The sequence below is a fragment of the Myripristis murdjan genome, chromosome 9, assembly GCF_902150065.1.
Source record: "Myripristis murdjan chromosome 9, fMyrMur1.1, whole genome shotgun sequence".
NCBI lineage: Eukaryota > Metazoa > Chordata > Actinopteri > Holocentriformes > Holocentridae > Myripristis > Myripristis murdjan.
Window position 1 is genome coordinate 19,101,075 of NC_043988.1, and position 15,027 is coordinate 19,116,101.

Sequence of the window (15,027 nt, forward strand, 5' to 3'; positions counted from 1 at the left end):
TACATGAGACCCCTGTTTTTTTTTTTTTTTTAAAACCACACAAAATGGTTATTGCAGCTGTTTTTTTGTGTTTCTATTGCCACAATTTATCACTGTTTTATCATTTATTCGTTCACTGTTCAATTGAGCTCCACAAAGCCTACAATAATCCTCAGTTCTAGAGATGACTCACCAAAATGGCACTAACAGTACGGGCTGTACGGACTTCATCAGTGGCTCAGTATCGACCCTGAGCGTGGTCTCCGCTGCACGACATGCACACCCATCATCACCTACCGGTCCATGCATTATTCCAGGAGTCCATAATATTCTGGTATTGTAAGGGAAGTGTAAAAAGGTATTATAACAGCCAGTGGGGCTGCGGATCCAGACTTTAAGGACCAATTATGCATCATGGAAAAGTAATGGCAGTCATAAGTGTTTTTTGGCTCAACACAAGGGCAAGCACCCGCATGTCCAGGCTGTAATAATTCGGGGATCCGTGTTGAACTGTGCATGTCTGAAAGGACGGTGTAATTTTTTCTTTTTCCTGTGGCTGTGTAAAGAAAATAAACAGGAAGCATAAAAAAGATCTGCAGCTAGATTGCTTTTGTGTTATGTTTACTAGAAAATATCAGATAGAAAAGATGCATGCCAGCATGGGTCACAGTAAGGTTCCACACGAGAGAGACAGAGACTCTGTCTGTTTATAGATCGGTATGCAGCTGAAATAGTTTTAAGTCCTCGGCAGCCTCTTAAGTCTCTGGCAGCAGATCTGATGTCAGTTCAGTCATAACGTTACAATTGGCCAAAATGTGCTGAGGATTTTTTTTCCCTTTCAGAGTTGTCACTGCTGAGCATGTTGTTGTATTAAGAGATCTGTCTGGAGTGTGTTTTCTCTGTCAGTCTGACAGTCAGCTGAAATGAATCCCTGTCCCTCCTCACATCACTGACACTTAGACAGAGGAGATTCAGCTGCAGACAAGTTTATTTAGTGATATTTTTAAAAAGCTGCCAAAATGATCATAAACTCATTTGTAGCAAACAGGGAATTTGGATAGTAATTTTAATTGTTTGACGCTGGAATGAAATGAGGAAATGTAAAAGGACACCCTGCGTATTGTGTGTTTGATTTCTTCATGATAAATGGGCTTAACCCTTTGAGCGGGTAACTTTACCACAGTCAACCTTGCTGAGTGTATTATTAATGGTGACGTGAGTGAAGTTATGGTTGTGTGCCGTCGGCGGTAATTTTTCATTGTTACATTTTCATTTGTCAAGATGTTCGCAGCTGACAGACATGTAATTATCAGCAAATCAAAGGTGACTTTTCTGTTTTCAGCAGTTCTTTTCCTGGTTGTTTCAGCTCATATTTTTTGGAAGATCAGAATCATGTAATTACTGTCAGATTTCACTTGTTTTTTAGGGGAGTATACCTTAAGTACGTTGCTTTGAGAGGGTTCTTGCATACATAGAGGGAGGCAGAGTAACATCCATGCAGACACAATGTGGAGAGGATTTTCTGCCAAACACATTGACCCATATTGCCTAACATATTGCCTTCCAGTCCTCACAAATGGAGCTGGGAAGTTAAAAATCGAGAGGCAGTGATTCATTGAAATTTCTCCCTGCTGCCTTTTCTTTTTGACGAAATCCGCCTGTGACCCATCCATATCCTCTGTCCACGTCTTTCATGTGTTTCAGCTTTCTGAAAATCATACAAAACACCCTACACGCTAAATCTCCTCCTCCTCTGAAGTCTGAGCAGCTCAGGCTGACTTCCTAAGCACGGTCAAAAAGACTGTGATACATAAGCATAGTTTTTAGGAAATGTAGAATGTCAGCTATACCAGTAATTACAATAAGTAGTTTCTGTGCATCCAGCTAATCCAGGAGTCATAAAGCTGTGTCTATACACATAGGTTAACTAGGATCTGTTTGCCAATCCCATCCGCACTGAAGGCAGAACTGTCCATGTGCACTGTGTCAAAGTGTGTCATTGCCTCTAGTCTGCCTTTTGAAATATTCATCTGCATTCCTATCCTCCCTCACCACCGCTACAATCTTCTTTTTCATCCCCACTGCGTTAGTCTTTTGACATTTTTTCCCTTTTCTCTTGCCACTTCTTCCTCCTGCATTTTGACCTCTCTTCCTCCTCTTTAACTAGTTTTTCATCCTCTGGCCCTTCTTCATCCCACTGCCGCCCCCCTCTCTTCTTCCCTACTGTTTGTTGTCGTCGTCCTCGTCTCCCCTCCGTTCATTTTGAATGTGACCAGACTTCTGGTTCCCGGCATTGTGTGTGACTTGGCTGACCTGGTGTCTCGCAGATTCCAACATGTGCAGGAGATGTCCCGAGAACTGCAAGAAGTGCACCGCCTCCAATATCTGCACAGAATGTAAACCTGGAATGAGGTAAGCCGGGGGTGGTGGTCAAATCTCCTAACCAGAACAGTGAGGTATCTAAGCCCTGCAGTCCTTGATACCTGGGACCAAAGATCAATCAATAGTGGACGACAGTATCAGTGGACGGCAATATCAGTAGCATGATTTTTAACATTGGAAGTTATACTTTACGTCAATTTGGACTTGGAGTTTAGTTATTAAGTTATTTAGTTATTTTAGTTATCAGACAGTAACAGCTGCCCCTGCTGGCAACCACTTTTCTTAAGAAAAAAAAAAAAAAACATAAGAAGTTATTGTTGACTATAGCTACATTTGTTTGTAATTTGTTACATTTGAAATTTTCAGATATATTTAGTCATTACTTAATTTCAACTTCAATCAACTTTAATTGCAACTTTTTTGTTTGTTTGTACTCTACCTAAGCACTGTTGCTTTCATTTGGATCGCGTACCGCTGCTACAATTAGAGACTCTGCCATGTTGTAATTTCCTTCAAGTTTATTTGAAACCCAGTATCAGTGTTTACAGTCTCAAGATGCTTTACATGCCCACAAGTTTACATCAAACCGGATGACACCCCCTGACTTAATCTTCATAGCAAGAAACAAAGAATAATAATAAAAAAAGGCTGAGTCCTGATCGCAGCGTCGTGGGTTTGAATCCCACCTCTGGACATTTGCTGCTTGTCATCCTCTCTCTCTCCCCTGCCTTTCCTGTCTCTCTCTACTTTGACTGTCAAATAAAGCAGAAATGCCAAAAAAATAAGCTTAAAAACCCAGCTGTAACAGGAGAAAAAAAAATTGAAGAAATCTCGAGAAGGACCACATAGAGAGGACATCCCATTCCCGGCCAGACAGGTGTGCAACAGGCGCCGGCCCAGAGAGCAAATTACAAACAATACAGTCCTAATGCAAAAGAAAACACGCTAGCAGACGATATGACATCCTGACATCCTTCAAATGTCAACATGTGCAAAGTATGTTTCTGTTTCTGTTGGCCTGCTGCGTGAATTTACAGATCAGAGTTCACCACACATGAAGTCTGCACAGATGTGAAGGGGCGTACTATAATAATACATTTCTTATAAATATAATAAAATACAGTAATATAATGTTTCCATTATTTAACCAAGTTCCATTGAGATCTGGAAATCTCATTTGCAAGGCAGACGTGGCCAAGGCCAAAGCAAGGCCAAGACAAACTGTTAAAGGCACAAGTTGAATACAACCAAAAAGAATTTTGTTATGTTTTTGTAGTGAGTGTTTCATAATGGCAATGCGGGGTGTAATTACACAGGACCTAATAACTCCAAATATAATCCAGTGAAATACTGCAACCAAATTGTTACTTTCATCGACCAAAAGCTGATGGCTGGTTACCAGCCTGGCAACCACTTTTGAAAGTTAGTGTTGGTTTCTGGGTAGCAACATGGTATCCGCTGACTGACTGTCTCTGACTGACTGCTAAGCAAAACCCTAAGGAGCATTTAATAACCTCATTTTGGGCCTGTTTCTACCAAACCTGCCACTCTTAATCACAGCTCCTTCACATATGTTGGTTTGCCATTATAGACGGTGTACAGCACTGCTGACATGTAAATGTGCTGCTGAACATATCTATTTGTGCTGCCACCTCGGTCACACAAACACTGACTGAAATATGGTTGAACTCTTGGGTAAAGTAAATTGGGCTGTGTCTGTTTCCATGTAACGTTTGGCCCAGACAGCAATATTGTACTTGCAGGAGAAAAACTTGTAGTGTTCATCCACTCGAAACTAGGCGAGGACATTGTGTCACACTGTGGTTTGGGCTAGCAATATGCACCAGAGAGAACAGGACCTCTTTACTCTTTTCCACTTGGGACACAAACTGAGTAAATTAAGTTTCACCCCGTGACCCGGGTTTATTAAAACCCATGTGTACTCTTGTCATGTGGAGACCCACAAGAAGTGGGCCTGTTGCCCATCTTGGGTTTGGATCCCCAGTTGTAAGAGCCCCTGATCTAAATCATTTACTTATCCATGCTGACATATTCCAGTTCATTTTCTGGCCACTTCCACAGCAGCCTCTTCAAACCGCACTAACTGCACTTGACCCGGCAGAGGATAGGGCAGTCCAAAGTGCTGGAATTCCTGATAGGTCATGAAGAAAGCACTTGTGAAACTTTTAAAAAATATCGCGGTCTTGAACCCAGCTTCAAGCGTTCAGTGTCGCCAGAGGTGGAGGTGGGGACACTTGTAAGCCATAATTTCCTCTGAGAGCCGACGAGACCACAGCAAGACACATGCGCACACGTACACACGCGCGCGCACACACACACTCACAGTATCTCCCCTCTCCCATTCATTTCACCATTCATGGTCGGTCGGCAGCCCAGGAGGAAGCGAGAACCAAACGAGATCCTTTCTGGGAAACTCTAGCTAACACACACCAGCTGTTTTTCAGCTCAGTGCAGCGCAAGCTCACCAACCTGTCCTCGCTGTGACTTTGCAGAGCTGCCTTTCTAGCGTCCAACCCTACCTTCTAATTGACCTCTACCCTCAAATCTGGCACTAACAGAATTAGTTTGGTTTGTTGCATGTAATGGTCAAAATTAAAGTGAAGTTTATCTTTCCATACGCTCAAAATGAAACTGCTAAACGGTCACATTCCTGTACATCAGTCTCAAATGGAACTAAAGGCCGGTCAGGGTCCTGTACACCCACACAAGAAACTGTATCTTCAGAGCTGGAGTTGTTTTTTCCTTAAGCTGTGGCCAGAAAGCCAAACTTGCTCTTGTTTTAGATAGCCCTGATTCTGACTCGCCTTGATTGTGAACAGATTGATATTTCAGATTCATATGCGCTTTTTCCTTTCTCTTGTGTTGTGTAAGTGAATTTTTTCGGTGTGACTTTAAGCTTTTGCTGCCGTCTTGACTGTGACTCCCTGGAAGAAGAGCTGATGTATCTCAGTGGGACCTTCCTGGATAAATAAAGGATAGATAAATGAATAAATAAATAAAGTTCTAAGATAAGATAAGATAAGATATGATATTCCTTTATTAGTCCCACGGTGGGGAAATTTCACAACAACTTTAAAACATTTTAAAGTAGTGATTGATTTCTAACTGGCTAACTTTTCCTTAATTTGCAGTGAATGGTTCAGAAACCTTAAAGTACCACAGATTATAGTTTTATTTCGCTGGTTAGAGGATGTTATTTCTCTCCAATGGATTTTCCTCCTTTCAGTTTCAGGCTGAATTTCAGACTTTTTGGACCGTTTTATCCCAGTGGGCTCAAATGATAATTCCTGTTTTCCTGATTCTCATTCAGATAATGTCCATTGTTTCTGACTTGTAATTGCTTCTACCTCTCTCTACATTTAGTCTTCAAGGAAACAAGTGTCAGATGACCTGTGACCCAGGGACTTATTACAACGGCCACAGAAGGACCTGCGAGCACTGTCATCGGGCATGTGCCACCTGCGCAGGTGAGAAGTCCCTCATCATTTAATATGTGGCTCCAACACTGCCAGAGGCAAGAGCTCCATTTTCTGTCTAATTCATTCTGGCACAGCACTACCACACTTTTTTTTCTTCATTATACATACTAGCTTCAGTCATTTCTATGACAAATCTTCTGGCGTCTGTTAATGTGATTATTTCCATAATTTTCCATTGTGCTGATGTTGTTTGTGTTTGTGTCTCCTACAGGCACAGGTATAGAGGCGTGCACCAAGTGTGCAGAGGGCTACATGCTGGAGGAATGGCGGTGTGTGTCAACATGCAGCGCGGGCTACTACCTGTCAGAGCAGACCTCAGACAACGGGCAGGTGCTAAGGTCCTGCAAGAAGTGAGTGAGCACCCCTGCAAACGCCCAAATACTCTCCACTCATAAACCGTACATATTCTCATTTTGATTCCTGTTCAGCCTTTCATAAAACACAGTTGTCTCTGCAGTGCACAGTTTTCCCAATTCCCAGTTTCTCATTTAGCATTTTGAAATCATGACAAGAAATTACAGGTGTAACATTCGACTACCAAAATGGAAAAAACATGATTCTGTAGTTCACAGTTCACTGAATCCTATATGTAGTAAACTTTTAGTACTTTTTTAGCACACCAGTGAACACATTCATTTGATTAATATTAAATTGAGGCCTAATAAGTGACACAACCTTACAGAACAGTGGCAAAAGCCTCATTGAGCTTTTAGTGTTGAATTATTGGTTTAAAGTTCAGTTAAAAAGGTAGAACTTGAATCTGAGTCAAATTTTTTTCAAGCCAAATCATGATGCAAACCAAACCATGGCATAAAACACAAGGTAAAAACCAAATTGTGAAAAAGGTGAACATTTACACCCCTACAGGAGGTGTTATGGGAGCGTTCACAAGGTTTAAACTCAAATCTTACGTTTTCCTCCCCTGGGGGAACAAAAGTCTCTGAGTGAAAAGCAGGGTGACACTCAGATTTATCTTTTGGACGCAGTCCCACATTCAGTCTGAAATCAAACCATTCTCTTGTGTTTTGGGCTCTGCAAGTTTTCATACTTTTGTTGTGTCTACGTTTCTGATAGCTGCGATGACGCTTGTGCTCCCTAATCCAGGGTAGAGTTGCATCTCGAAAGACTCGTGTTACCTCATCCTTTACTAATCTTAACCTGAATTAAAAGAAGATGGGAGGAAAGAGAGGGAAGGAACAAATGAACACCATCTCAGTCTCGCTTGATGACACTTTGCTTCCCATCACACCCACAGTCAGCCGCCCCCACAGACTCTGTCTTCCTTCCTTGTTTTGATCTTACCACCTTTCTGGTGCACTGAGTTCCCTCCTACCTTGCATTTGATATTGTTCACAGCCTTGGGAAATGGGTGACATGGCATAAGTCTCTGAAATTCAAGCCAAATTTGCTCACACACTTGACCCTTGCTCTCACTTGAATCTTACAGTCTCCTTTAGCTTGCTCCTGCTCTGCAACACTGATATGAAACTGTAGAACTTCACTGAGCTGCAAATGTTTGAAGATGATACCCCCATCTTGTCTTGAGCAGTGATTGCTTAACAGTTCAGCAGCCAGTAATGGATATCAGTGAGCAGTGGAAAACGCCTTAATGAAACTGATCAGAGTGCTGTCAACATAATACTGACCAGGTTTAATGGTCCCCTCCAGTCATTCATGAAGCACCCTAAAAAAACTCTTCTCATAAGTATTACATATTTTGAAGTGTTATACATGAAAAAACATCCCTTCGTGCCTTAAATGTGACTCTAAATCTTTCCCTCATTAAATATCTACAGATCTATGAATATGCATGTTGTTTCCACCCACTCCCCTGCCTGCTCACATCCCGGCTTGAAACCAGAGCTCTGTTCACAGAACGAATTAAAGTCCTGCCTCATCAACATTGTGCCTTATTTGATAATCTTAAAAAAAAAAAAAAATTACAAGTGAGTATAGTCCAGATCAGATATTTAGGGAATAGAAACATAAGAAAAACACATTTTTGAGTGGACTAAGCCTTTAGCGGCTGTAATTGGATTTGGTCAACACAGCCTAATGGAAACAGTCAACGTAAAGAGATTGCTGCACTAGAATATTTTTATATGGACACACTGCCAGGTGTCAGCCAGTTTAACGATTCTTGTCTTTTTGAAGTGTGTATGATGTCAGATAATTTCCAGTAATTTTCTTACCCCATCAGCAGAAGCTTGTAAATGGTTGTCTTCATCCCTAATCGTTAGCCTCTTTTCTTGAGAATAGTTCCCAACACGAGTTATTCACTGTATTGATCGCACACCTATACAAATGTAGAAAATAAGCATCCACCGAAACAGACAGCAATAAAAAACAAATTGCGCACAAGGACAACTAAACCAAAAACCTCAAGGGGCTTATTGAGTGAGTTCTTCCATTCCTCAACTTGATCATAACACAGAAACAGTGTTGTTTGTTTGTTCAAAACATCCGTGAGAACAGAAAAGAAGGAAAAAGAAAGAGAAATAAATTTGTGAAACAAGTAATAAAACACACGTACACATAATGGACAAAAGAAATAAAACAAAATTGCATTTATTATGAATGTAATGATAGTTGCTTGAATGATTTCTGAGAAGAGAAGGAGGGAAAAGGTACAGGGGAAGACAATTCCATAGCCATGAATCTTTTATTAATGACACCGCTGCCACTAACAGGAAATGTGGCAACGCAGTGTGTAACTCCATATATCCCCTTTTCCACCCACAGGTGTGACCATAGCTGCTACGAGTGCTCGGGGCCGGGGGAGAGAAACTGCAGCACCTGCATCAGTGGTTACAATCTGGAGGCAGGAGCTTGTGTGGTCAGCACCATCTGCAAAGATGGTGAGTTATCAGCTTTCTCTACTGTTGTCTTGATACGTCTGTTACATGTTACATGCTGTCTCCTCCAAATTACAGAGTATCATCGGGAGGAAAGTGTCTGGACTTTCCCTCGCCTGACTGGTGCGCTGGATTGAACACGGTCACAGCAGGAAAAAAATAACATGCTTTAAAATGCTGTGTGCTCACAAAAGTGCCTGAATATTTGCATTCAGGCGGTGTGAGTTGTGAATTTTTACAGTCTGCATGACTTGTGTGCAATGCCAAGTACACAAGCTGTGGTTTGTCCAATCCAGTGTCCCAGACAGTCGGAGGAGTCATTAAACGATGTTGGCTGATCAAAGTGCAACAAAGCGTCAGGTGGAGATTTTGGTGTCAGCACTCTCTGAGATGTTGGCCGCTTCAGACACACTGTTTTGCATTTCTAGTTATATTAAACATAATTATATCTCAGAGGGATGCAAAACTGACACCAAGGGGACGGGCCTTGAGCGAAGGCCAAGGATTCACCTCTGGCCTTCCTTCATTTTTAAGCATTTTACTAACTCCTCAAATCAAACTGCTCTCTATTGTAGTTGCAAGTTCGTTAGATGGTCTGTCCTTGTTTTTGCCTTTTTGCTGTGCATCTAAAGGTCTCATGCGGGTATTGCATATTACTAACACAAAACCTCCCCGGCATTAACACACTAACACGCACAAACACAGCTACATGCTCTCTCTTCGGCATTCCTCGAATCGATCTCAACACAAACTCACTTTTTTTTCTGGTAATTTCCATTGTGTTGTCACGGTGCATAAATGTCTCCTCACTCTTTTGCTTACATTTCAAGTGTTCCCTGTTTTCACATAAATCCTCTTCTCAGCAGCAGTCCTCTTCTGTTTTCTTTTGCAGTCTGCTTTTTCTATGCTGCCTTTACTCACACGGCTGCCTTTCTCTGTTTGCTTTTCTTTATGCTCTTGTCTTGTTGAAATAGTGCATGTGTCAGTGTTTTAAACCGCTCTGGGTTTGCGAAGCCCTCCCCTTTTCTCAGTAATCGGCTGAGGTGATGGTGATTATGTGGCAACGGCTAACAAACTACTTCAGTGTGCAGTTTGATATTCCAACCATGACCTTTTTAAGTAAAAACCCACAGCCTAAAAGCCTCACCAGCCTGTGAGGTGATAAAGGTCAGAGGAGAAAACACACTCTCCTGCGTGACCTTTCTAATGACGACGACGATGATGAGGATGATGATTTTGCTAAAAGTGCACCCTCAATCTGTCTCCAAACCAATTAAATCAAGACCAACTGATTTTACTTTAATGGCTCATGCTGATTGTCAGCTGAAAAGATTTGGCTCGTAATCTGTGCACATGGCAGACTGGTGGTCCACTTTGACTTCTCTCAGATGCAAAATGACATCAAGTTGTGAATTTTTTGAAATCGTCCATTTGCTAATTGTGTGACGTTTGTTTTCTCTCTCTCTCTCTTGTTTTTTTTTTTCCCCTCCCAAATCTGTTTTCCTTTTCTCCTGACATGGATCCAATCATTCCACTGGACTACAATCATTTCCCACCTCGATGAACATCACCTGTGATTGGATCATAAAACTCTTCCTGTCTCCTGAACCTCTCCTGACCAATCATATGGCTCTGCCTGCCATGTAACTATTTCTCTGATGTTTCTGCGCGATGTGGCCGTGTTTTGTGTGTGTGTGTGTGTGTGTGTGTGTGTGTGTGTGTGTGTGTGTGTGTGTGTGTGTGTGTGTCTGTGTGTGTGTACGTGTGTGTGTATGTGTGCGTGCGTGCCCCCCCCACCCAACATCCCTCCCCTGTATCTCCTCTTCCTGGTCTGTGGAAAGCAAATGAAGAATCTTGGGCAGAAGGCAGTTTCTGCGTGCTCGTTAAAAAGAACAATCTTTGCCAGAGGAAAGTGCTGCAGCAACTGTGCTGCAGAACGTGCTCGCAAAAGGGGTGACGGGACATACTCACCGGGCATAAAGGGAGCGTGGGAGGGGGATGTGGGGGCGCAGGGGGCACCCCTCCCTCTCAGATCCCCCAGCCCACTCATTCACAGTCACATAATTTATAAGAGAATCTGTGCCTCTTTAAGGGACTGCATCGGAGGTGCGATGACAGGACTACAACAAACCTACCTTTTTTTCTGTACTGGGACACACACGTGGTCAGGGTGTAAAATGACTGGGACTTTCTTCAAGAACAAACAAGCAAATGAAAACAAAAGTGAAAACAAAAACAAACAAATGAATAAAAAAGTGTCGGTATTTTGTGACCAAAGCATCGATGCCAAAATAATTGAACCTTCTTTTTTGTTGCCAGTGTAGGATGCATAGCTAAGCAGGAGCCACTCAAGCCTGTGAATCTCTGATTATGTCTGTGTGCATTTTTGTTTTGGCTCCTCTTCCTCCTCTCTTTCCAATGTTAATGACGAACAGATGGAAACTTATGAACGTACAGTAGGAAAGGCCCCGGTTTGTCTGCCTGTAAATAAACGTCAAACGAAAAGCTCACTCAGTAATGTGAAAATAATGTCTGTCTGGGCTGACTTTGGCCATCTAGGGGAGTGAAGACAAATTCACACACACGGGTATAACACACACCATGCAGATACTTATTAATGCACACATACACACAGACACACCTCTAAAAACATGAACTCAAACACAGAGATCAGCCAACACTTGAAAGGACAGGTGCTGCAGTGACACCATATTCCAAAACTGATGCACATTTCTGACCAAAATCACCTCATTTTGTGTTTGTGTTTATTTAAAAGCATAAATCTGCCCTCTGACTAATTTGTGTGTGTGTGTGCGTGTGTGTGCGTGTGTGTGTGTGTGTGTGTGTGTGTGTTTGTCTTTGTTAGAGTGTGTGTGTGTGTAAGAGAATGCCATTAATTCTTGATGTAAGCCCAGACAGCATTGATTCATTGCAGAGGTACTACAAGACGAGTCAATAGTCATTGCTTCCGGATCTTTCTGTAGGGAAAGAAACACCGCAGTGAGTCAGAGTGAATTTGTGGTACTGGGGATGCACCGATGCCCGTTTTTCACTGACAATGCAGATCCTGTACACTAAACTTTAAAATATCGCTCCAGACTAAGAATCGATTCCGCGTGTTATCATGACTGGACAATAAAAAGCTCGAGCATTATCTTTGGGTTCGCTGGATAAAATAATTAAGATGGAATTCATTTTTCTTCATTAAAGGGATCTGAGATTGTTGCATGTATGGAATAAAAGGCCCAAGATAACATAGCTTTCATTTTTGTCATATGTAGCCCTTGCAAAAGGGATTTTTTTTTTGTCCAATAATGATTCCTTATTTTAGCAGCAGCACAGTTTCAAAAGGTATTGGTGCATCCCTGTATGTTACAGTTCTCAAACAAAAACAGTTTTAAACTCTTTGTCATTCCATTACAGTGGTAATGCATATCAACTGAAGTATTGCTCTACACTTGTAACATGGAAGGTCAATGATCGGCACAGAAAATATTCTGTCCTAAACACGTTTCATCTGCTGGTAACGGTCTCTGGCAGGTAGACAGACAGCAAAATGCCATGGTCGTCCAGAGCTGGCTTCATTTTTTACTCTCACTTCATTCAGAAATAGGATTTAGCTCAAAATTCAAAAACTGAAACACATTTGGCAGAAGACCATCCCAGTAAGAAATTAACTGAAAACAAGCGCAGCGAGGCAACACGAGTCCCTCCCTGTATTTACATTTTAATTGACGGAGCTGAAAGTGAGCCGAGGCCAGTCCTGGTTCGAGCGTGACTTTTTGTTTCTGCGTCAGAGGCGGGAAAGGTGGAAGTGCAGAGCCGGGAGTGTGTTCAGTCAGGTCGCCTGTTCCACAACATTTCCATCTTCTGAAATTGAGCCAACACTGTACATAGACAGTCAACACCACTCTGTTCCACGCATCGTCGCGTTAACGCCGACAGATTTCAGATGTGTGGTTTGTCCATGGTCTGTCTGTCTGTCTGTCTCTCCCTCTCTCCGAACCTTACCAGATGGAACTCAGAGGTTATTCCGGTGGTGCTGGATTCTAATAGAGAACAGCTAAATAATGTTTAAGATCCTTATTCTATTTGTGTGGGTTTACACACCTGCAGCTTGAGCAATTACAGTATTAGATGAATTGTTGTACTGTCAACTGTTTATGGTTCTTGATGATTTGTAATAAAGATTGATGAATCCCCTTTTTTTTGGTTAACAAAAACTTATTCTTGGTCATTGTTTAAGATGACTCGAATTGACTTTAGATCGTGTGGTAGTAGACACACACACACCCCCCTCGTATAAAAGCTGTTTTTATTGTGTACCTGTGACATATCTGTGACATTGCATTATTAATGTTACTCAAAGGCCTAGTTTTGAAAATCTTTTTTTTTTTTTTTTTTTTTTTTTTACTTAAGTGTTCTTATTAAAATGTTTAATCTGTTCATGCTTTTGTTTTCTTTTTAGTTCTCATTCATTGCGCTGACAGTGTTTGGGGTCAGTATTATGTCAGCCATCCACCTCATTCTTAATCGGTTTTTCATCGGTTTACAAAATGTTGAACTCCCTGTTTTCACTCTTTATCCGTCACTCTTTATAAATTCATGAAAGGAGTAACAGCGATATTAAGATTTCTTGTTTTACAGACTTTTGCCCTTGCTGCACCCATTCCAGTGATTGATTTTGGGTTCCACACACCCCGGATAGTGCATTTTAACACAGATTTGTGCATTCAAAACATAACCCAAAGGTCAGCAAAGGAGCGCAAAGATCATCCAGGGCTGCTTTATTATAGATTTAAACTTCACTTTCTTACCAGGGTTAAGTCTGAACCATTTTTAATTCATCAGAGGAATACTAGTGGTGGTGTTACGTCAAGGCTAGTGAATGTGATACCAGTGAAGTGCAGCAGGAGGGAAACACTTGGAAGCCAGAATTAAAACACGCCATACAATAATTATGTGTTTTCATGATGGTTATCTACATTTGTGATTATATATTTCAGGTGAGAATAGTATGTGAACCATAAAAATCCTGGTTACTAATTGAAACGTACATCACAGTAGAATCTGTATGTGAGTATTTGCTCTTCATACAAAGGTTTTTTTTTTTCCTCATAAAAATGCCTCCTATACATTTATATGCGGTGTGTAAAAGTAAGCATACATTTTTATACACAATATTATTACTTAGTGTATTGTTAAGTATTTTTTCTTGCTTCTTTGTACACATTTTTTACAGGCTGTTGAATGTTAAATTATTTATAGTGACTAAATTCCTAGTGTTTAATCAGTTAAAATTACAAAATAAGTATAAAATGACAAATAAATAAAAAGGTATACCTGCTTTAGGAATATACTAACTATAGGCTATATCTGTCATAGTTAAAGCTGCTAATAGCAGAATTTGAAATTTGATGACTTGGGACCCCCTTGAGATCTTGTTTTCACGTCAAATTGTCGTCAGCGTCAGCTGTACCCTTAAGTAGTTTGCTATTATGGGAATAAACAGATTTTGATTTTTGCAGAAATTGCCTTCAATGTGAACATTAACAAAATATTTCAATTCAAGCTAATTGCAGAAACACAGAGCACCACTTTCCAAAAGGACCACCCCCACACAGCATTTAGGAATGCTTTATAACTGGGTTGCAAACACTTAATAAATCATGAATAAACTGCTATAAACAAGTTAGAACACAGTTTTCATGCATCGATGCAGATACCAAGGATGGCTGACTGATAAAGGGACAAGATAAAGTAGCAAGATTTGAGATTTAGAAGAATTGATGCAGTGCAGCAGTAACTTCATCTGAGCCTTGATGTATGAAAACTGTCTTACAATGTGTTTATGATTGTTTATTAATGATTTATGAAGTGTTTACAACCTAATTACAGACCATTCATAATAATTTATACGGGTAGTTTTTATGGCAAGACTAAAGTGGCGAAATACAATACTTGATTTATGTAAAATGTTTATATCAATGTTCATGTTAACTCATTTAGGTAATGTTGGTGTTAGCAAGCCACTTCCAGAACAGGTTTCTAGTTTGTGCATAATGGAAAAGCCCGGTTTGTGGGTGTTATAGCCTTGTTACTTGAACAGCCACTCAGCTATATGGCCTAGTCTAGCTAATTAGCTTCATTATTCAGCCAATTTTAGCCAGGGAACAGCCCAGTCACTCAAATAGACTTCATATCATAGCTCTAACCTGTCCAGTTGAAAGCCAGCCAGCTAAATGTCCATCCCAGGTCCGTTCAGCTCTTGGAGCTTCACTTCACTGTTCCTCTGACTCTGTCACTGTCCT

The 15,027-nt window shown here is 41.1% G+C and overlaps 1 protein-coding gene across 4 annotated transcripts in view; it reads left to right on the forward strand.

The window, feature by feature from the left end:
- The window catches only part of pcsk5b (proprotein convertase subtilisin/kexin type 5b), a 98,024-nt gene that overhangs the window by 58,935 nt on the left and 24,062 nt on the right, over positions 1-15,027 (forward strand). For 2 of the 4 annotated variants that reach the window (XM_030060569.1, XM_030060570.1), the window contains 4 exons: positions 2,307-2,391; positions 5,746-5,849; positions 6,073-6,211; positions 8,604-8,719. In XM_030060569.1, coding sequence (XP_029916429.1) covers positions 2,307-2,391; positions 5,746-5,849; positions 6,073-6,211; positions 8,604-8,719 — 444 coding nt within the window. Of the gene's footprint in view, positions 1-2,306; positions 2,392-5,745; positions 5,850-6,072; positions 6,212-8,603; positions 8,720-10,557; positions 12,919-15,027 lie in introns of those variants that run through there. The other 2 variants (XM_030060571.1, XM_030060572.1) reach the window with 2 other exon arrangements.